General features: G+C 40.3%; 1 protein-coding gene across 3 annotated transcripts in view; it reads right to left on the bottom strand.

Moving 5' to 3' along the window:
- TLK1 (tousled like kinase 1) overlaps positions 1 to 22,205 on the bottom strand; it is an 89,097-nt gene that overhangs the window by 9,123 nt on the left and 57,769 nt on the right. For all 3 annotated transcript variants that reach the window (XM_064163095.1, XM_064163105.1, XM_064163114.1), the window contains exons 11-18: positions 21,109 to 21,297; positions 11,286 to 11,352; positions 8,073 to 8,170; positions 4,550 to 4,631; positions 4,185 to 4,276; positions 4,009 to 4,098; positions 3,098 to 3,267; positions 283 to 418 (exon numbers count right to left, since the gene is read on the bottom strand). In XM_064163095.1, the coding sequence (XP_064019165.1) occupies positions 283 to 418; positions 3,098 to 3,267; positions 4,009 to 4,098; positions 4,185 to 4,276; positions 4,550 to 4,631; positions 8,073 to 8,170; positions 11,286 to 11,352; positions 21,109 to 21,297 (924 nt within the window). The remainder of the gene's footprint in view (positions 1 to 282; positions 419 to 3,097; positions 3,268 to 4,008; positions 4,099 to 4,184; positions 4,277 to 4,549; positions 4,632 to 8,072; positions 8,171 to 11,285; positions 11,353 to 21,108; positions 21,298 to 22,205) is intronic.

Raw genomic sequence — 22,205 nt, 5'->3', positions numbered from 1 at the left:
CTTCTTCAGGGAAACCACGTACTGAACCAATAGTTATCATCTCCACATTTCTAATACAGATAAATGACAAACACCCACACTTCCACATCTTAGTTTCAGGTTACCATCCAAACATTTGGGAATACCAACATTCACAGTATCACACAAAAATCTTCATTTATCATTCATGCTAATACTCTAAATCTTAACTCTCTGTCCAAATTGACTTTATAAGACAGCATTTATGAAATCTGAACAATGACCCAACCAGGTACTACACAGCAAAATCAAAACAGGCATTACCAGTAAGTTCCTGCTCCCTGCGAAGTTAAATCCATTCCATCTACACCATAGCTGTCATCATCCATTATTTTGGATAGGCCAAAATCAGTAATTTTTATTTCTCCACATGCTGTTCCATCTACAAGAAGGATATTACCTAGGCAGGGGGAAAAAAAATTACTTCAAAAACAGCTAATGAATGCTTCATTTTTAAAACTAGGTTCAATTTTCATGCACATCTCATTTCATGAGGGGTGACAACTTTATATAGTTTTTATATCCTGAAATCTTACGTAACTTGATAATGACATATTTCAGTGTAGTCTCAGGAACTCTCTAGGTTATCATCACATCATCTGAAATGGCTCCCTCAGCTGGGAGCTGGCTGAACAGCAAGGAAATACCCAAACGCAGGGAGGAAACGTCAAAACGTAGCATCATACTAGGCACAAATTAAGTTTCACAGTTTTCTGCCCAGAATAAATCCTACATTATGGGTTTCAGGGCCTGCATATACCACAAAATCATGCCAAGAAACTGCTGCAATACTACAAACCTTACCCCACGTTAAAGCTGTACAATAATTTTTTTTATATAAAAGTTATTTGATGATAGTCCTCTAAGAATAAAACCTAGTGAGACCAAGAGTACATTCTGTGCCACTCTGTACATTTCAGTGAAATCTGTATGAACGATTTATTAAACACCAGCAAGCAAACAAGGGCAAGTATAGGCTGGATGTCTGAAGGAAGTTCTTCACAAAGAGAGTGATTTGCCATTGGAATGGGCTGCCCAGGGAGGTGGTGGAGTCACTGTCCCTGGAGGTGTTCAAGAAAAGACTGGATGAGACACTCAGTGCCATGGTCTAGTTGATTGGACAGAGATGGGTGGATAGGTTGGACTGGATGATCTTGGAGGTCTCTTCCAACCTGCTTGATTCTATGATTCTATGAATGGGCTGCCCAGGGAGGTGGTGGAGTCAAAGTCCCTGGAGGTATCACAGTATCACAGTATCAACAAGGTTGGAAGAGACCTCACAGATCATCAAGTCCAACCCTTTACCACAGAGCTCGAGGCTAGACCATGGCACCAAGTGCCACGTCCAATCCTGCCTTGAACAGCTCCAGGGATGGCAACTCCACCACCTCCCCGGGCAGCCCATTCCAGTAGCCAATTATTTCTCAGTCAAGAACCTTCTCCTCACCTCGAGCCTAAATTTCCCCCCGTGTAGCTTGAGGCTGTGTCCTTTTGTTCTGACGCTGGCGACCTGAGAGAAGAGAGCAACCTCCTCCTGGCCACAACCACCCCTCAGGTAGTTGTAGACAGCAATAAGGTCACCCCTGAGCCTCCTCTTCTCCAGGCTAAACAATCCCAGCTCCCTCAGCATCTCCTCGTAGGGCTGTGCTCAAGGCCTCTCACCAGCCTCGTCGCCCTTCTCTGGACACGCTCAAGCATCTCAATGTCCCTCCTAAACTGGGGGGCCCAGAACTGAACACAGTACTCAAGGTGTGGTCTAACCAGTGCAGAGTACAGGGGCAGAATGACCTCCCTGCTCCTGCTGACCACACCATTCCTGATGCAGGCCAGGATGCCACTGGCTCTCTTGGCCACCTGGGCACACTGCTGGCTCATGTTCAGGCGGTTATCAATCAGCACCCCCAGATCCCTCTCTGTTTGGCTGCTCTCCAGCCACTCTGACCCCAGCCTGTATCTCTGCATGGGGTTGTTGTGGCCAAAGTGCAGCACCCTGCACTTGGAGCTATTGAACCCCATCCCATTGGACTCTGCCCATCTGTCCAGGCGGTCAAGGTCCCACTGCAGAGCCCTTCTGCCCTCCAACCCAGCCACATCTGCCCCCAGCTTAGTGTCATCTGCAAACTTGCTGATGACTGACTCCAGGCCCTCATCCAGATCATCTATGAAGATGTTAAAGAGGATGGGGCCCAGCACTGACCCCTGAGGGACACCACTAGTGACAGCCACCAGCTGGATGTGGCACCATTCACCACCACTCTCTGGGCTCAGCCCTCTAGTCAGTTCCTAACCCAGCACAGATGTTGCCATCCAAGCCGTGGGCTGACAGGTGTTCAAGAAAAGACTGGATGAGACACTTAATGCCATAGAATCATAGAATCAACCAGGTTGGAAGAGACCTCCATGGTCTAGTTGATTGGACAGGGCTGGGTGCTAGGTTGGACTGGATGATCTTGGAGTTCTCTTCCAACTTAGTTGATTCTATGATTCTAAGAGTTACATTACAAAACCCCACAGTAGGACATGTAGCAAATAAAAGTATACAAAGAACACCAGCATCATCCATGCAAGGCAATGAAACAAAGGCCACAGAATCAAGACAGTAACAGTCCTTATTAATTGTAAAGGAAACTTCTGTCAAGCCCTTTTTTTGACATGGTTATACTGGGGTGCTGAAACTGACAGCTTACCCATTTTCATCCTTTATTGGCTAAGAAATTCATAACAGAAAAATAATTTACACATCATCACTCCACAGCATTCAGGCAGGATTAAGTCTGCTAGCTCTATTATTTGCTTATATTGCTATTTACTAACATAGGTGCTTATGTGCTATTTTTTCCCTTACAAATTCAAATCAAAATAATACAAAGCCAAAAAGTTATGACAAACAATTTTCTGAAGACAGATGATTTTGGTAATAAAACTAGAAAGACAAGTACACACTTTTGGAAGCTGTTTGCAGTAATCCTGACATACAGGAGATAATTCTGAAATTTTCACACATGGAATTGCAAACAAAATGAAAAAATAAGATTAAAAAAAAAAGATGACATTTTCAATCATAACACTGCTCACTTACCTGGTTTAAGATCATAGTGTATAATAGGGGGCTTGATCTCATTGAGATATCGTAGTGCATTTACTATTTGCATTACAATGGACCTAGCTTCCTTCTCTGACATCAATTTATGTTGCTTGAGATAGAAATCCAAGTCATTGCCTTCACAGTATTCTAACACCGTGCAAAACCTAGGGTAGAATTCAGAGAGACAAAATTAAGTAACATATCAAACTGCACAATCAGAATCAGAGACATGACAACATAGTTTGATACTGGTAGGTTTAAGAGTGCCTGCCTGAATATTAAACTATTTGAAAGAAATTATTAATAGAACACATGACATAGTTATTAGCTTATGAACACTGACATCAGTCAGAACACTCCTGCTCACCAAAAGATAAAATGCATCCATGCAGACAAGAGGTTAAGTTAAAAAACCACAAACTATTTATGTAGGCACATTTCTCAGTAGAAAAAAAGAATAAATTTACTATCCCTTAAGAGGTGACACAAGTGGTGCAGCCCTGTGACTGAAGGCTATGCTTAGGCTAGTAACACTCCTGATGTCATTTAGTCTTGGGAACTTAAGTTACAACAGCTTTTCAGAGCTGGCCTGCAGCAGCCCTTGTTCTGCCCAGAACCATTATAGCACTGCATGTCCTTTTCACCCTCAGGACACCCTTTAGGGCTTGCTAGTCAGGTGTTGCAAAACACTGTTCTCATCATATTACAGGAGGTCTGCATCATTTAGCTGAGACCAAATTCTGCAATTAGGTTATTTTTTTGTAAATCCCCCTAAGGACACCCTGAATGTCTTGGCTAAAAGCAAGAACATATTTTTGCCCAAACACTCTTAACTTCCAGTTACCTAAAATATGACATTAAAATGCTTGTCAAGTTCTAGGAAACATATCATTGTGTGCACTTACGTATCTGTATCCAGGGAGAAGTAGTCATACAGTTTAACTATCCGGGGGTGATCCAGTTCTTTGTGTATTCTATACTCTCTGCAGGCATGTCTAAAAGAAGATGGATATGTTAAGCTTCTAGAATCAATAAAATGCTATTCAATTTACCATATGAAGCATAAGTCATTAATATTTACTTGTGGTAATTTTCTTTCTTTTCATCCCTCCAGCTTTTGTTAAGCTGGTGAATCTTCACAGCAGCGTATCTTTGTTCATAAAGATCAAAAGCCTAAAAAAGAAAGCCACAAACACAGGAAAGTTATAACCAATGATGATAAAAATAACACTCAATAGAGGAAAAAACCAAACCCAGCAGGTAATTTGCAGGGCTGTTTGAATGTTACCTCTCTCCACAGGTTAATCGATGTTTGCTCAATCAGTGTTCAATGAGTATACCACATTACAATCCTACTTATTTCGATCCCCTCCCTTCCCCACCAAAGTGTACCACACAAACGTGCATGACTCAAACACCAGATTTAGCAGACCCAACACACTCTACCTTGTATACTTCACTGAAGCCACCTCGGCCAAGTAAGTGGAGTAACAAATACCGTTCATTCAACGTGGGGTGATCTTTGAATCTCAAAAGAAAAAAAAAGAGTAATTCCATTTAATGTATATTAGTAAGAGACTAAAATGTGAACCTTTAGTACTCTTAGTATTACTTCTTGAATTTATAGAACAGTAAGGGTTAGAAGAGATCATCTAGTCCAACCCCACTGCTAATGCAGGTGCACTGAGATCAGGTTGCACAGGAAAGCGCCCAGGCAGATCGTCAAAGTCTACAGAGGAGACTCCACATCCTCTTTGAGCAGCCTATTCCAGTGCTCTCTCAGCCTCAAAGCAAAGAAGTTTTTCCTCAAGTTCCAGTGAAACTTCCCATGTTTGTACCCCTTGTCCTAGTACTGATCACCTCTGTAAAGAACCCAGCCCACAATATGCTGAACAGTGCTATACTATGTTCAACTTCATGGCACAGCTATATAATGTGACTAATTACAGCATCTTTTAGCTACATAGTGTACAAAGGTTATCACAACACCACTGTCAATACAGTCCATTCTGGCAAATATTTAGCTATTCTTCTCTAATTTTGTGAGGATAAGAAAAATACATTTAAATTCATAGGTCCAATACAAGGGCTCTCTCTGTTGTGTCAGGTTTTAGAGAGGTCTCAAACTTCAGTTTTCTGGAATAGACAAAGAGAATATTCCAATTTCATGAGACATGACCAGACCTGCTGTACATGTGTGTCTCTTTTTAAGAAAATGGTTAGACTTGATGATCTATGAGGTCTCTTCCAACCTTGGTGATACTGTGATACAAAGAAGTTACCAGATAACAAACAGCAATATAGGCAAAACACATCAAAACACTGAACATCTGCTCATACTCTAATCAAAAGCAGTATGAAAACTCTCCTACCAAATGCAAAACCATGCTGTAGGGCAGAGGAAAAGACCTTCTGAATGTGCAGAAGGCAAAATACATCCTTCCATCTAAGCAAGGGGAAGGGAGGTGAATACTCATCACATTTCTAGTGCAACAATGAGACAGCTATAACCATAAATCTAGGGCCAAATGCCAGTTATGCTCAATAGAAATATTAAGCAAGGGTTTAGGGCTACTCTGCCAATAGGACATCCCATCTTTGCATGTTCCCTATAGTTTGGAGGTGTGGTCATAGATAGTCAAGTGTTTGAGGGAAGATGTGTGTTTTTATGTGCTGTGCTCCGTTTAAATGTAGAGCTTTCCTCTTCCTCAATGTAAAAACATGGATTTCAATGATAAAGACACTGAAAAAAAACCATAAACAGTAAATAATGCACTCAGTGCAGAAGAAGTAACAAATTTAGAGGTAGAATCGTTGGGCAAATCATGGAATGTGATCTGCAGCCCCACTCTTTAAAACCACACTCAACACAGTTGGATTTTTATTTTCTTGTTTCTTCTGTGCCTTTAGTAGGGGCAGTCTTACAAGCTGTACCATCTTCACTCTCCACTGCTGCTTCTGCTACTCCCCGTGGCTCAGAACCTGCATCCTGTAGGTAGCTCCAGCATCACACGGACTCTAAACCCAGGCAGGGAAGTCTTAACCCACACTCTCAACTGGACCTGTTATCCCAGTGCAGTTGTGAAGAACATATGCAGATGTTTAAGCTTATCCATCTCTAAACTGGGCAAATATTTCCTACTCTTTGTTCTCAAAGCTGGAACTCTGAACAAGTGAGTTAGCTGCTAGAACAAGAAAGATAGCTCAGCTTTGTATCACAGCTAGAAGATGAAACCACAACACAGTCTGAATCTGGACCCAACGACAGCTTTGGATCAGAACTATATTCCTTTCCAGATGGCCAGGTGCCAAGATGTGTTAGGAAAGAAAAGAGGGGGTACAGACCTAAACCGCTTCTACATTGCTTCTGTCTCCTATGTTATGAATGTAAGCTGCAGCTTGGACACTTGGCAAATACTCAAGCCTAAACTCCCACAAAAAAAATGAACAGACAGTTTAAAGCTTTTCACTCTGTACCATAAAATGTGTCAACAGGGACTGCAGGAAATGAGCAGTGAAGCTGTGGTATTCGGCTCATCTACATCCTGAAACTGTTTTCAACTGGGACTAATTTTGGTCTTGTTTGTCCCACATATGCAGTATTTACACAGTCAAAGCCTGTCATTTTTCTGTGGAGTTTATTCCTTTCTGTCAAAAGATCCTTTCTTATAAAAAAACACTCTCCTAATACTGAAGAGTATAAAATAAGAAAAGTTTTTTATATAGAGAGAGATAGTTATATATAATTTAACCTGTGAAGAACTCCTTGTATGTATATTTGTTCTGCTACAAAGTGTAAGGCTCAACATTGATTATTTTTCATATCTAAACCACATCATCAATTTAGCTACCAATAAGCAAAAGAGAAACATGCTAAACTAAAAATTGTCTGTGTTCCTGCAGGATAGGCATGAGGATGATTAACAGTTAAGCATAACTTAACAACTTGTTCCTTTCATTTTTAGTAGTCTTAGTGTATATATAAAATTCTATTGTGTCTGACAGGTAAAAAACCAAAATTCTGAAGTCTTCAGGCTACTGCTTCATAAACATTTACTAACACAAAAAAGAAAGAAGCCCAGTCTCATCACCTCCTTTCCCATGGCTGCTCACTGCTTTGCTTTCTCTCCTGGCATTGCTTTCTCTCCGTATGGCAGCAAAATTTTTTTTCCAACTGGGGCAAAGAACTGAATTTAAATTAATTCACAAAGAGAAATCACAGGAACTGTTTTTAACTTGGATCAATTTCCAGTCTGTTGACTAAAGAAATGCCACGGCAAGCATATGAAAGGAAATGAGGGAGGCAAGGACATAAATAGTCAGAGATAGGCAGAACCAGCTCCTTTCAAGTAACAGTGCCAGCTTAAAGAGCTGATAAAACTGCAGCGTTAGTGCCTGTATTTGCCATCACTAATTTATTTAGTTAGGTAATTATAACTTTCAAATTTACATGATAATAGCCAATATTAACTACCAATTTAATGTTGTGACAGTGGAGAGTAGCATTTAACGTAATACAAAAGACTGCATATATCTTTTGCTGGTAGTCATCTGTACCTAGTATGAATACAATACAATGCAGTAAAACCAAAGCTAATTTTAACTGCATCACAAAATTGCTGTTGTTGTATCAAACCTACCTGCCATTTGCTTGCATCTTACCATCTAAGTGAATTGCATTAGGTTCCCTTTACAAGTATTTTTTCAGTCTAGTAATGCAGTCTACAAGTTTTAGCTTTCTTGCACTATAAAATGGGTAATTATGTTATTTCTTGAGTAGTCAATAAAATGGTTAAAAAGTTTACCAGATGCTAAGAAATTCTGTTTTTCTGAAGTTTAAATAAGTCTGTGTTTTAAATATACACATAAATCAAAGTTTGCAAATGAGCCTCTTCCTCTGCAAGAAAAATGTGTTTCTACAGCATTATTTTAAAAAGATATGCAAAATTAAGACAGTAAAGTCTCTTACTGTGAATTATCTTCATTATTTATTCTTTTCAGTTCTCTTATGTGAAGATTCCTAACTCTTTCCAAACGTTCAAGTTCTGCTTGTATTTCAGCTTCCTCCTGCAAATGAAAAGAACAAAATATAAAAGCTCATTTACTTCCCATTTGAAAGGGATATTTTTACCCCTGCATCAATGCTAGTGGTGATGGAGGAACATTACATTAAAAAACCCTGCTGAACTAGAAGAAAGGACTGCTTTTCTCTTAAAGCCAGAAAAAAAAACCCAGAAAGATAGGGCAAAAACTTGTTTCAAGGAACCTTTCTGTCCATGAACCCACAGGTAATGGGATGTTCAGAGTTTTGTTCTGCACTGTAGGGATGCTATTTGAACTGAGAGGCAGCTGGGTTTTGTACCTCAGCCAAGGAGAGAAATTATCTGGGAAGTGGTCTGAAATTGATACACAAAGAAGAAAAAACAGAGATATGTGCACTTAGAGGTTTTGTACAAACTGTCAAATTAAGAAAAGATGTTTAAACTATTTGGAGGCTAAAGTGCATGTGAAAAAAAAGTGTTGATACAAGACACCAATAGCAAGCTAATTGAAAAAAGATGGGTTTAATTTTTGTCTTATTAAGATTACAAATGCAGAACGTGTGTTACATAGGATTTTGAGTGCAACTTCAAAAGAAGCATGTCAAGTAAGAGCACAAGCCCTAATCAATTTCAGCACTTAAAATTATCTCATCTTTATGCTACATATTTGAGAACACTGAGATAGTTGTTTATTCAGGATATCTACTCTCAAAGTGAAAAAAAAACTATGCTCATTGAAAGACACCGTAGAAAGGGTTAGAACAACTGATCAATTCCAGAGTTAGAATCTCTAGCATTTGAAAGTAAAGAGGATACAAAATCAGTTCATTCCAGAAAGCTCACAATTATGGATTTATTCCAGCAGATAAAAAAGAAGGCCTAGTATCTGATATGTGTGTGTTTTTCAGTAGCAGTGCCCATGAACGCAATGCCCCACATCATTCTTTGTTATTTTGGCACAGACTCTTTTACAGCCACATGGTGAAAAGCAAAATTGAAAACTCTTTGTTTTTTTAAACCAAAACAAACTAGCCTTACAAAAAGATACATATTTGAGTTTTGAAAGAAGCTAGATCTGTTTTCCAATCCAATTTATACTGTGATGGTACAACCTGGTGGTAATGACAAAGGCAAAGGGCAACAAGTCATGGCAGAAGCCAGGGGAACAGAGAGAAAATGCTGTAAAGCTGGTATTTGCTAATACTGTATATCATAAACCTACACCCTAAAAGAACAAAAGTATCTATATAATCTGAAACACACATTGAGTGACCACATTTCCAATGAGCTGAAGAGTTCAGACTAGATAATTTCAGTGGATATCCCCATAAGCTAAAGAAAAAAACCTCCCAGCCCTAGCCAAGGCACTACATGAGCCTCCATTCAGAAAACAAGAATCATATTCCTCTCAGTTTAAAAGCTGGACTAAGTAACATCGACCTGCTAGGAGATCTGAGTGGACCATTTGTTTTTCCTCACACAGTGTCAAGGAAGTTTTTTCCCCTGTTTATTCAATGTTTAACTCATTTTTATGCATTTAGACTCATCTGCAGTTCTCTGTTAAATACCCTGAAACGATATGCGGTTCCTCATAACCCAAGAGTCCTTTACAAAGAATTCCAGCCCTTTTCTCCCCACAAAAGGCCACACACTTATACACACACAATTGTAGATGTTCTTCCCAAAGGCTGACAACAAAAAAATAAATCCATCAGTTATGTCTCTTTTGGGCTTTTTTACTCATATATTATGCAATTCAGCGGTTCTCCAAATGTGGTTCATAGGCCAATGTTAGTCCAAAGAGAACTGGCTGGTTGCATTGTTTCCAGCTGTTATTTAGGACACTCTGGCTGTGAATACCTTTAAGTGAGAATGAGCCAGCTTAGCTGCCTCAGGTCACTGCTATATAAAAGGAAGTGAGAAAACAAGAGCCCCTCTCCAGGACCAAAGCTGCTAGCTGGAAAAGAATTTCCTGGGGAGCAGAAGGAAAAGAGAACTGGTGGTGGCAGCATGGACAGGACACCAAAAATAAGAGCACCAGGAAAGCATCTGGAGATTGAAATGGAAGAGGAGAAAATAGTAACACAGCATATGCAAAAGGCAAGTTAAAAAATAATACACAGGTAAAAAGGTAACCAGTAAAGAAATATCGAGGAAGAAAAACAGCCACATAAAAAGACAGTGAAATCGTTTTTCTTAGTTAATGACAAAATCTGTGTCACATACAAGAATTAAAATACAAGTATGTATTTTTATCATTATTTCCAGACACATTCAAACATGATTTGCTTAGAAATAGCATTTGTTTCCCCTCTGGCATTTAGTCAAGGAAGTTCCTTTATATATAAAGTGTTCCAGCATTAACGCTCAAAGTGAAAGAGGAAAAAATGCAGACATTAAACAACTTAGTAGAAGTTTTCATCACTGCACATCAGATTTCCACTTGAAACTTAAAAAAAGATTTAAAAAAGCCTGGGAAAAGCCAAACACAATTTCCTAAGAGAATTCTGTGAAGTTGGTGCTACTTTTAAAGCATTAACAATGAAGAAATATGTGGGCAGCCTACTTCCCTAGTGCCAACAAGTTTATATGCAGATTCCCTACCACAGGTTCAAGTACTTGCTTATTGTATTCTTTAAAAATAGCATCTGTGTTCTCAAGGGGTCCAGCTCAGTTTGTTACAGTAGAATCTGTAACAGGTGACTCACACATTTGAAGAGAACAGGCCTGAAAATCCTGCAGCATTTCAAAGGGAAGAAACACTGTGACCTGTTACAACTGACCCCCTCAAGAACTACTGCTCAGCAAATAAAGGTATTTTCCTTTCGCACTTTGGGCTATTTCTGCCTGCTTCAACTGTCATTACTCTTCACAGGTTGTTCCTTATTTTTGTTCTTCAATAATCAAGAGTTTATTAATGTAATAATTACCTCATTACTCATGGTAAGTTGTACCAAAAAAAAGCCCAACAACCCAAACCTTCAGAAAAGTAAAAGCTATTATTAGACATAACATTTAAAGGTGCTTTGAGTATTATGCTTTCTAATCAGATAGCTCTCATCAAGCCCTCTTTGTCATTTTGACAGGACTAATTTCTATATTCTTAGTCAAGGTAGAAAATATTTTTTTTCAAGAATTACCTTTTTGAGATGTCCTAACCGAAGTTTGAATATTTCTTCTTGCTCATGATACTCTGCTAGAGTCAAACTAAACAAAAGAACAAACAAATTACAGCTTTTGTATGTTGGTAAATGAAACAACAGCATTCTTCTCTACATGCTACATGTAAATGCAGAATCTTATGTTAATTATTTGCTATCACAATACTAGGACAACACTTTTGAGCCATCTGAAACATCTTTGCAATTCCTGGGTCAAAACACACTTAGTACTCTGGAATATTGACTGCCTCTCCCATTGAACCATTTCTGTTATCACAGGTAGCCTGTTATGATTACCTGAATCATATCACCATCCCACTATTTTAGCTGATGCTACCCTATAGCTTGGTTCTCAACTCTTAAACACATCATGGACCAAAGGATGGCAATCCAAAAGCGAATTAGGCAAGACTGGTAACACTGGAATTTTGAGCTGTAATCACAAGAACATAGTGTGTAACACAGAACAGAACCATTTTGTTTGGAAGAGACCTTTAAGTTCAACCATTAACCCAACACTGTGAGGTCAAACCATACATTCCAAGTTCATTAACACCACACTTCGCATGAGAATACAAATTCAGTTTTGAATTTACATGTGACTCTGTTGCTTGTTCTCTTGTCACATCCCTTTACAAAAAGATTCCTGGCTGCAATTAATTCAGTGGTCCCTCACTTATCTGTAGACTTGCTGAGACACAGTCAGTAACCATCCAGATTGTTCATACAGACTGGTAACTGAGAAAAACATGCAGCATCTATCTGACTAATGATCAGACAGGACACAGAAGACAAATCACAAAAGAAAAGAAACCAAAGAGACTTCAAGTTCCAGAAAAGAAATCAAACATATTTGGTGAAGAGAAACAGGAGACAGGGGAGGAGAAAGAAGTACAGCCTCCTTGAAAGGATTCAGACAAATCCCAACAAATTAAAATGAAATATGTTATTGTTTTGTCTAGGCTTTCGCATGATACAGAGGTAAAGCTAACAGCACAACATGTTTTCATGAACTCCCTATTTTAGCAGGCTTAATTATCAACTGTCTTGAGAAGTTACACAAAGTGTTTATATTATTATACACGCGGTTCATATGCAAGTCTAAGGAATTAGAGTGTCCTAAAAATCACTAGTAGCAACCCAAGAGGTAAGAGACAAATTAAGGATTCTCTTACAGCAAATTACAACATGGATGAAATTTGCAGAAATTACAAAAAAAGAATTCTAAACCCTGTGAGATGGACAGAGGCACTGAGTGCACCCTCAGCAAGTTTGTTGACAACACCAAGTTGTGTGTGGCAGCAGACACACTGCAGGGCAGAGGGATGCCATCCAGAGGGACCTGGACAGGCTGCAGAGGTGGGCACAAGCCAACCTCCAAGATCACGTGCAAGGTCCTGCAGCTGGGTCAAAGCAATCCGAAGCACAAATCCAGGCTGGGCAGTGAGTGGCTGGAGAGCAGCCCTGAGGAGAGGGACTGGGGGGTGCTGGTGGATGAGAAGCTCAACATGAGCCAGCAGTGTGCACTTGCAACCCAGAGGGCCAACCAGATCTTGGGCTGCATCAGAAGTGTGGCCAGCAGGTCGAGGGAGATGATTCTTCCTCTCTACACTGCTCTGCTGAGATTCCACCTGGAGTACTGCATCCAGTTCTGGAGCCCCTAGTACAAGAGGGATGTGGAGATGCTGAAGCGTGTCCAGAGAAGGGCCACGAGGATGATCAGAGGGCTGCAGCATCTCTGCTATGAGGACAGACTGAAAGAGCTGGGGCTGTTCAGTCTGGAGAAGAGGAGGCTCCCAGGTGACCTCATTGTGGCCTTCCAGTATCTGAAGGGGGCCTACAAAAAAGCTAGAGAGGGACTTTTAAGCATATCAGGTAGTGCCAGGACTAGGGGAAATGGAACAAAGCTGGGAGTGGGTAGATTCGGACTGGACGTGAGGAGGAAGATCTTCACCAAGGCAGTGGTGAGAGCCTGAAATGGGTTGCCCAGGGAGGTGATTGAGGCCCCATCCCTAGAGGCATTTAAGGCCAGGCTTGATGAGGCTCTGGCCAGCCTAGTCTAGGTAGGGTAGGGTGTCTCTGCCCATGGCAGGGGGTTTGGAACTAGATGATCCTTGAGGTCCCTTCCAACCCCGACTGATTCTATGATTCTGTTTAACCATATATTCATAAATGATACCAGGTTGGAAGAGACCCCCCAAGATCATCCAGTCCAACCTAGCACCCAGCCTTAGCCAATCAGCTCGACCATGGCCCTAAGTGATGATGGTACTTTATGGAAAAGGCAAAATTTCAGTGCCCAATGTATATTAGGTTGAATATCACTCTTTCCAGATTTTTAACTGCAGTAGAAATTACAGGTGTTTGCATTTCCAGAAACACAGATAGTAAAGTTTGTCCTTCTCAGGAAGAAGAGTATTTAGTTCCCTTAGCAAAGCTGAACCACAGCTAAAATGCACTGAAAATACAAATTTTACGACATAACCTGCCAGAATTTTTGTTTAACACTGAAATCCTTAAATCCACAGATCCCCTAATAGAGGAAATCTGGTCCTCTGTACCAAACCTCAGCTAGCTGTGAAAAGATATGACAAAGTGCCTAGAGTGCTCTAGCAAGTACTGCCTTTCAGAAAGCCACTCTTTCCACGTTTTCCATGTTATATTCCAATAAATGACTGCTTTCCATTTTTCTATTCCCTTACAAATCTAACTCTATTAGAGGCACAGCATGATTCACAGCAATTTCAAACTGCTGTTACTGACCATCACGTTCTGAAGGGAGGCATTTAAAATGCTGAAGTGTATATATGGTCACTTTGGACGTTTTTTTGTTGTTCATTTATGAAAAAACAACAACAAATTATTCCCTTGCATTCAGAAGCATCTTTTTTTTTTTTGAAGGAGGAATTTATTACTTTTTATCTATAAACACACTGTACTTCATATAAAAATAGCACACGACAAATAGCAGCAGAACAGTGACAGTTTGCATGCTATTTTCTAACTAGAGGCTACCACCTCACTTAAGTCATCCAGCTTAGACAGTGTCACACCAGCCCATCATTTCTTCTGCCTTTGTAGGGTGTTGGCACACAGGAGGCATCTACTGGAAACAGAATTTACCTGCAGAATCACAGAATCAACCAGGTCGGAAGAGACCTCCAAGATCATCCTGTCCAACCTAGCACCCAGCCCTATCCAGTCAACTAGACCGTGACACTAATTGCTTCCATCCAGGCTTTTCTTGAACACCTCCAGGGACTCCACCACCTCCCTGGGCATCCCATTCCAGTGGCAAATCACCCTCTCCACGAAGAACTTCCTCCTAACATCCTATACTTCCCCTGGCACAACTTGAGACTGTGTCCCCTTGTTCTGTTGGTGGCTGCCTGGGAGAAGAGACCAACCTATGACACATCTGCAGAAGGGATTGCTCCTCCTTTACCAGAGACACACAGGTCTTATTAGATGCAGAGAGAAGAAATGTTGAGAAGCACAGCAGAGGGACACCAGACAGAAACAGGTTGCTGCCATCCACTAAATAAGTTTAAGTTGGATAGCCAGCCTTGAGGTTAATCTGAGGAGAAATGAGGAAAAAGCAGCTGGGAGTAGGTTGCATGAATTAATCTGGTAACAGTCCTGACCATGATCTTTACCACTCAAAATCAGTGTCCAAGAAATGCTGCTCTTTTAACTGTCTACAAGCAAATGAACCATCACAAAGATGCAATGAATTCCTGAAATTCCCCTAAAAGCACTGGATATACCTGTGTGTGTAATGTCATTTTACTCTGATAGTACACCTTAAGAAAGTAGCGAGCTTACCCAGTCTGAACTGGTTCATTATCACTACTGTAAACTTCTTTTAATTATAAAAAATACTAAGTTCATTCAACTCTACTTTCACAGCTAATTTTCAAAGGTTTTTACTCTGTATGCATGAGTAGAGACATAGTCAATCTTCTTGACTGAACAAAAAGGCCAAGATACTCAATAACTTCTTTGCCTCATTCTTTAGCAGTAAGACCAGTTCCTCCTGGGATACTCAGCCCCCCGAACTGGAAGACTGGGATGGGGATTAGAATCCATAGGTCCCATAATCCAAGAGGAGATGGTTAGTGACTTGTTGCACTGCTTAGACATACACAAATCTATGTGGCCAGATGGCATACACCCAGGAGTACTGAGAAGTGCTCACCAGGCCACTGACATCAGTCCTGGCTAAGCAGGGTGGTCCCAGCTGACTGGAGAGAGGCAGATGCAACATCTACCTACAAGAAGGGCTGGAAGGAGGATCTGGGAAACTACAGACATATCAGTCTGACCTCACTACTAGCAGAGGTCATGGAGCAGATCATCTTGAATCCCATTATGCAGCATGTACAGGACAAACAGGAGATCATGCTCAATCAGCATGGGTTCATGAAAGGCAGGTCCTGCATGATAAACCTGATCTCCTTCTATGACAAGGTGATCTGCTTAGTGGATGGGGGAGAGGCTGTGGATGTTGTTTATCCAGACTTCAGTAAGGCATCTGACACTGCCTCATGTAGCATCTTCCTGGAGGAACTGGCTGCTCATGGCTTGGGTGGGTGGACGCTTCACTGGGTAAAAATGTGGCTGGATGGCCAGGCCCAAAGAGTCAATGGAGTTAAGTCCAGCTGACAGCTGGTCACAAAGGGAGTTTTGCAGAGCTTGGGTTTGGGGTCAGTTCTGTTTAATATCTTTATCAATGATCTAGACAAGGAATTGAGTGCACCCCCAGGAAGTATGCAGATGACACTAAGTGGGAGGGAGAGATGATCTGCTTGAGGATAGGAAGGCTCTACAGATGGATCCAGACAGTTGGGATCAATGGTCTGAAGACAGTTGTATGAAGTTCAAGGTCACGTGTCAGGTCCTGCAGCTGGGTCACAACAACCCCAGGCAATACTACAGGCTTGGGGAAGAGTGGCTGGAAAGCTGCCCAGTAGAGGAAGACCTGGGAGTGTTGAATATTCAGAAGGCTGAATATGAAGCAGCAGTGTGCCCAGGTAGCCAGGGAGGCCAACAGCATTCTGGTCTGTATCAGGAAGAGTGTGGCCTGCAGGACCAGGGAAGTGATTGTCCCCCTGTACTCAGCACTGGTGAGGACACACTTCAAATACTGTTTTCAGTTTTGGACTCCCCACTAAAAGAAAGACATTGAGGACTTGGAGCAGGTACATAGAAAGGGAATGAAGCTGGTGAAGGCTCTGGTGAATGAGTCTTCTGAGGAACAGCTGAGGCAACTGGGGTTGTTTAGTTAGGCGAGAGGAGGCAAAGACCTTAGTGCTTTCTGCAACTACCTGAAAAGAGGCTGGAGTCCCTTCTTCTCACTAGTAACAAGTGAGGCAGCCTCAAACTGAACCAAGGGAGGTTTAGATTGGGTATTAGAAGAGATTTCTTCACTGGATGGGTTATCAATCAAACACTGGAATAGATTTTGCAGGGAAGTGTCTAAAAGATGCACAGATGTGGTGCTAAGGGACATTGTTTAGCAGCAGATTTGGTAGAGCTACATAACAGTTGGACTTGACCTTAAATCCAATTGAAAGAATTCCACAATCCTTTACACTTCTTCCTCAAAAGGTCAGACAAAACCTTCTATGATCAAAATACTCTTACTAGTGGGTACAGACAAGACAAAACTACAAAATAGTGACCCTCTCCTTGGATTTCACAACAACCAAGCCTGGCATATTTGCAACCATCTCTCTTCTTCCCAGATGAAAAAATCATCCTGGATACATAGGCACAGCAGAATATGGTCATGCCCTTAAACGGCGACACACACATCCAACATGATGCTGGGCTATAATTTCTAAGGCACTTCTTTTTTCATTCAACCTTATTCTCCTCTTGTTCCTCAAGTTTCTACAAACATAGGGAGATGCTGACCAAGTCAAAGCCTTCTATGGGGTCTTTTCACCCATTGTTTCTACACTTGCCTTAGAAAGAGACTGCCTCAGGAAAGGAGCTGTTTTCACTTGTCCTGTAAAGCCCAGACACATTGTTGGCACTCCAGCCTGAAAGAGTTTCTGAAAATATTTGTTTTGTTCCATACAGAATAGCATGCTCCTTCTAAATGATGCATTTGTTCAGCTACATTAGCAAACTCCACCAGCTTCCTCTGCTCTCCTATTCCAAACAGCATGCAGGGACAAGATGCATGCAAACTCCCATGGAGGAACTGGGAAGCAAAGGAAGAGGTAACTGGGAATGGAATACAACAGAAGCTGCACAGGGAGGACTGTGCCACCTAAACTACGCAAAATGTTGTTTCTAGAAATAATAATACTCACTTTCATGAAATGAACTAATATGAAATAGTAATTGTCTAGTCAAGTAAGAACTGCTTCCAAGAAGTGGGGACTAGCATTATAATCTTTCAAGACTCCAAAGATTTTGGAATAGATCTTTTAAACAGATTTTTTTATGTAAGAAGGCAACTTCTACTTCACATTAGTATGTCTTCAAATGAAAATAACAATGTTTTTTAAAAATTAAATCTTTAAATATATTTCAGTGTATTTCTTTCATGTTAGACTACTAAATTTTGTTTGCTCAACAGAAGAGAGATCTTTCAAAACTGAAACCACCATTTAATTTTGGTTTGGGCTATAAAAGCAGAAAGAATGATGGAAGACCAGGATAGTGTTTAGACTCATCTGTTAAATACCATGTAACTACCAAACCCACCACTCATTCATAGGTCACTGGCAAATAGCAAATTTTACACTAATAACCTCAGTGCAAAAATTTTGCTTTTACCTTTAAATCAAAGACACAGGATCACAGATCACAGGATGTTAAGGGTTGGAAGGGACACAAGGAGAACATCCAGTCCAACCCCCCTGCCAGAGCAAGACAACACTATCTAACACAGATCACAGAGGAACACATCCAGGCAGGCCTTTAAAGTCTCCATAGAAGGAAACCCCACAACCTCTCTGGGAAACCTATTCCAGTGCTCTGTGACACTAGCTCAGAGACCACAGTACATTCAGCTAAACTAAACCAATGTCATTATTAACACCTTCAATCCAACTGTTAACACCTGTTTTCATAAAGGCCTTCAATAATACTCCTTGTTACAATGCTGTAGATCAATTTGTCTTCAGTACCTGCAGCTGGAGACATTTTCTACAGCAAACAACGTAGCAGCAGAGATACTTGCAACCCTCAGCAAGCTGTTTGCTTAAAATTAAAGATCTGACTAATCACTTGCATATATGCTGTACTGATTTACTAATGGTTTATTTCATTAATCTCAAATGGCTCTGCATTTCCCCATGTCTCATTTAAACAGAGCCTCTTCCATTTGGCTGTACTAATTAAGATCATTACTACTGAAGTAACACAGGAACAGCAACAAGCACAGTGTAAGAGGAAGGAATCACAAAGCAAATGACAAACTTACTCAAAAATGGAAGTGCACAACTAGTAATTGTTTTACCAAAGATATACTTAAGTCTACAGTGAGAAGCAGAGAGAGGTCAACACATAACACCACCACATAAAATTCCAACTAATCCTAAACATAAACATTCAAAAACTCAAACGCTGAAAGCATGATGTGGCTTAATGATCTTGTGATCTAAGGACACACTGTAGACCTTCTCAAAGGTCTGAAACAAAATTTATAAGCTTATCATATAGACAAGAAATCTCATATCTAGATCAAATTAGGATACTTAAAGCAAACCAGTTCCAGCAAGGTCAGTTTGCATTCACGTTAGCTACAGCTATAGAAGGGCAATTCTGATTGTTCTCTTGGCAATTCTCTAATCAGCAAGCACTTTCATGTGCCATTTAACATGTGACTAGTTAAGCCAAACCAAATGAAAATTTGGAAAGCTCTTAGTAAATCAGAAATTATTTAAAACTGCCTAACAACAGAAACTATTTAGGAATTCATCTTGTCCTACTTAAGGGCTAGAATGTGACTTCTGTAATTTTCCCCAAAAGTGTGTTTTATCACCTCAAAAAGAAGCAGTAAGATAGGAATCATAGAATAAACCAGGTTGGAAGAGACTTCCAAGATCATCCAGTCCAACCTAGCACCCAGCCTTGTCCAATCAACTAGACCATGGCACTACGTGCCCCATGCAGGCTTTTCTTGAACATCTCCAGGGATGGTGACTCCACCACCTCCCTGGGCAGCCCATTCCAATACCTCCCCCAGCACAACCTGAGGCTGTGTCCCCTTGTTCTATTGCTGGTCGCCTGGGAGAAGAGAAACTTAACATGAACAAAGACACTGCCAAAAGCTGGCAATTTAGAAGGTCTGTAATTTTTCATGTCTCTTCTATTACTTAAATGTTTTGTTTTTTTTTATAACAAGAGGTATTATGTTAAAATCAAAAGGTATTTGTAACACAACAATAATCTTTACCATACTTTTCTAAGTATTATGTTCTAAGAAGAAATGAGGTATAGGCTGGATGTTAGGAGGAAGTTGTTCCAGAGAGTGATTTGCCATTGAGATGGGCTGCTCAGGGAGGTGGTGGAGTCACTGTCCCTGGAGGTGTTCAAGAAAAGCCTGGATGAGGCACTTAGTGCCATGGTCTGGTTGACTGGACAGGGCTGGGTGCTAGGTTGGACAGGATGATCTTGGAGGTCTCTTCCAGTCTGGTTGTTTCTATAATTCCATGATTCTAAAGAATCAATCTGAGTGATGCCTTTTCAGTTCTTTACCAAAATAAACAACTAAAGCTAATCGAGAGTTGCTTACATCTCTGGTCTTACTACTGGGTTTTCATGGTATTTACATCACAACCAAAACAGTTTCACAAAGTGAATTTTAAGAATTATGGCTTTTGCTGAACATGTAGTTGTCTGCATAGTGATGGTCCAAACACTCATATTCTGCAGATCTAACCACAATAAATTATATACCCTCAGAGGTATAAATCACTGCTTCCACAACTGAGAGGTGACAGGTGACCATGTTCAACACAAGTAGCCTACTTCTGCAAGGTAACAGATAATTTTCATGGTTTTTTTTAACTTTAGCTATTTACTTTTAATTTAAGATGACTAGTAACAGATACTCTATCATCTATAGCCTCTTTGCATCAGTGGCAATAACTGCAATCTCCAGGCAACATCTTGAAATGCTCAAATTAAGTGTCTGTGCCTCAAATTATACCATTTCTGTCTGTAGAAAAAAAAGTCACTTGAAAAGTGGAGAATTCTTTGATAGCTCTCATTTTTTATGTTTAAATGCCCCCCAAAAAAGTCAACATTGTCAATATATGAAATGAGATCAGTAAATTCTGACAGTTGCTCTCAGGATCTGTCATTCATAAAAGAAAAAAAATGTATTTTTCCATGTATTTTCAAACTTGTCTCCAAATACTAAAGACTGAAAAAAGTTCCTGTCACATGAAAAAATAAATTATTTCAAACTGAAGGAGAGGCTCCCAACCTGGTTGATTCTATGATTCAAACCAATCTGAATCAAGAAAAGTCCAATATCAAAAGATTCAGTGACATTACAAGAGCAGGAAACCAGAATGAGGATTCCTTTAGATCAGGAAAACAGAAAGAACATTGCATAAACAGAGAATGGGCCTTTCTCTGGTGACTTTACCAAAAATAAGTTGGGCAATTGTACATCTTCATAGGCAGTGGTGCAAATTTCCCTAACATCAGCAAGTCATCAGTGAGAATATAGCTGTTGAATATATTGTGTCTTTTTATGCTGTTATTTGAATAGAACTCACATAGACAATATCTGAGAATTCATGTAAAAGACTGATTGAAATGTTAAACTTACAGCTGTGGTAAATTTGGTCTAACAAAGGGATCGTTTTCTGCCCCATTCACAGCTTTATTTTTCCTCTGCTTGGGTTCAGAATTGGCAGATGGTGCCTGAGAATTATTTGTAGTTGGAGGCTTTCGCTTGGCCAGGAGCTTTCTTTGCCTTTCAATGTCTTCCCTTTGTTGATTCACCCATTCTTGCTGCCTGTAAACCCCAAAAAAAGCTTTATTAAAGTTTCATCATTTTGTGGTTTTTAAAAAACCTTTTTAGCTGATAAAGCATTGAGAATTTTTTAGAAAACATACTGCTCATGTCAAAATATTTCCTAGGAAAAAGAACACCAATCTTCTTCATGAGATGGGAGAAATTCTGCTAGTTTTGGCACATTTACTTTTGAAATATGTGGTGTTTCTCTGAGGGGGGGGGTTGAGGGTTGTATTGATTTTGAAAATGTTACACATGATTTCTGCACTAGAGAAGGAAAAGAAAACTGTATCTGAGCTGGTGGATACTTCTTCCATACCATCGATCAAAATGTAACAGAGTCCACGGAGAGTACTTTATTCTTATAAGCCAAATATTGAATTTGAACTGACAATTCCTAAATAAATCATCAGTTTGACTGCATGGCAGTTTGTATGCAAAACACACATATTGCTTTTAAGATTGCCTTAACCAAAACAATGCCCTAGGCAATCACATAATGCTAAGACTTCTTATTTCCCTTTGAAAACTATCTCTATATATAGAGATTGAATCGGACTTGTTACCGAAGAACACCTTTTGAGGCACTGCATGATTGTTTTACTATGGTCTTTGATGATCTTCCGCAGCAGTTTTCCTTGTCTCATCTCTGCTGAAATACCTGTTGCAGCAGCTCTTTTCCAGGTGACTACTTTCTCCCATCCACCTACACTAGACTCTATCCGAGGCTGGCCGATTTGTCACTCCTTCACAGCACTGAGGAGCTGGATGCCTGAAAAAGCTGCTACAGAGCAGGATGTAGAGGCAACATCTACGTGGCCAATCAGAACTTAACAGGTCTCACCTCCCCCAGTGATCACTGGGCGATACATGGTTGGCTGATTGAAAAAGATCAGTGCTGTAGCTAC

The sequence above is a fragment of the Pogoniulus pusillus genome, chromosome 2, assembly GCF_015220805.1.
Source record: "Pogoniulus pusillus isolate bPogPus1 chromosome 2, bPogPus1.pri, whole genome shotgun sequence".
Classification (NCBI taxonomy): Eukaryota; Metazoa; Chordata; class Aves; order Piciformes; family Lybiidae; genus Pogoniulus; species Pogoniulus pusillus.
Note: the sequence above shows the minus strand (reverse complement) of the source record. Positions and strands in the feature narration are given on the sequence as shown.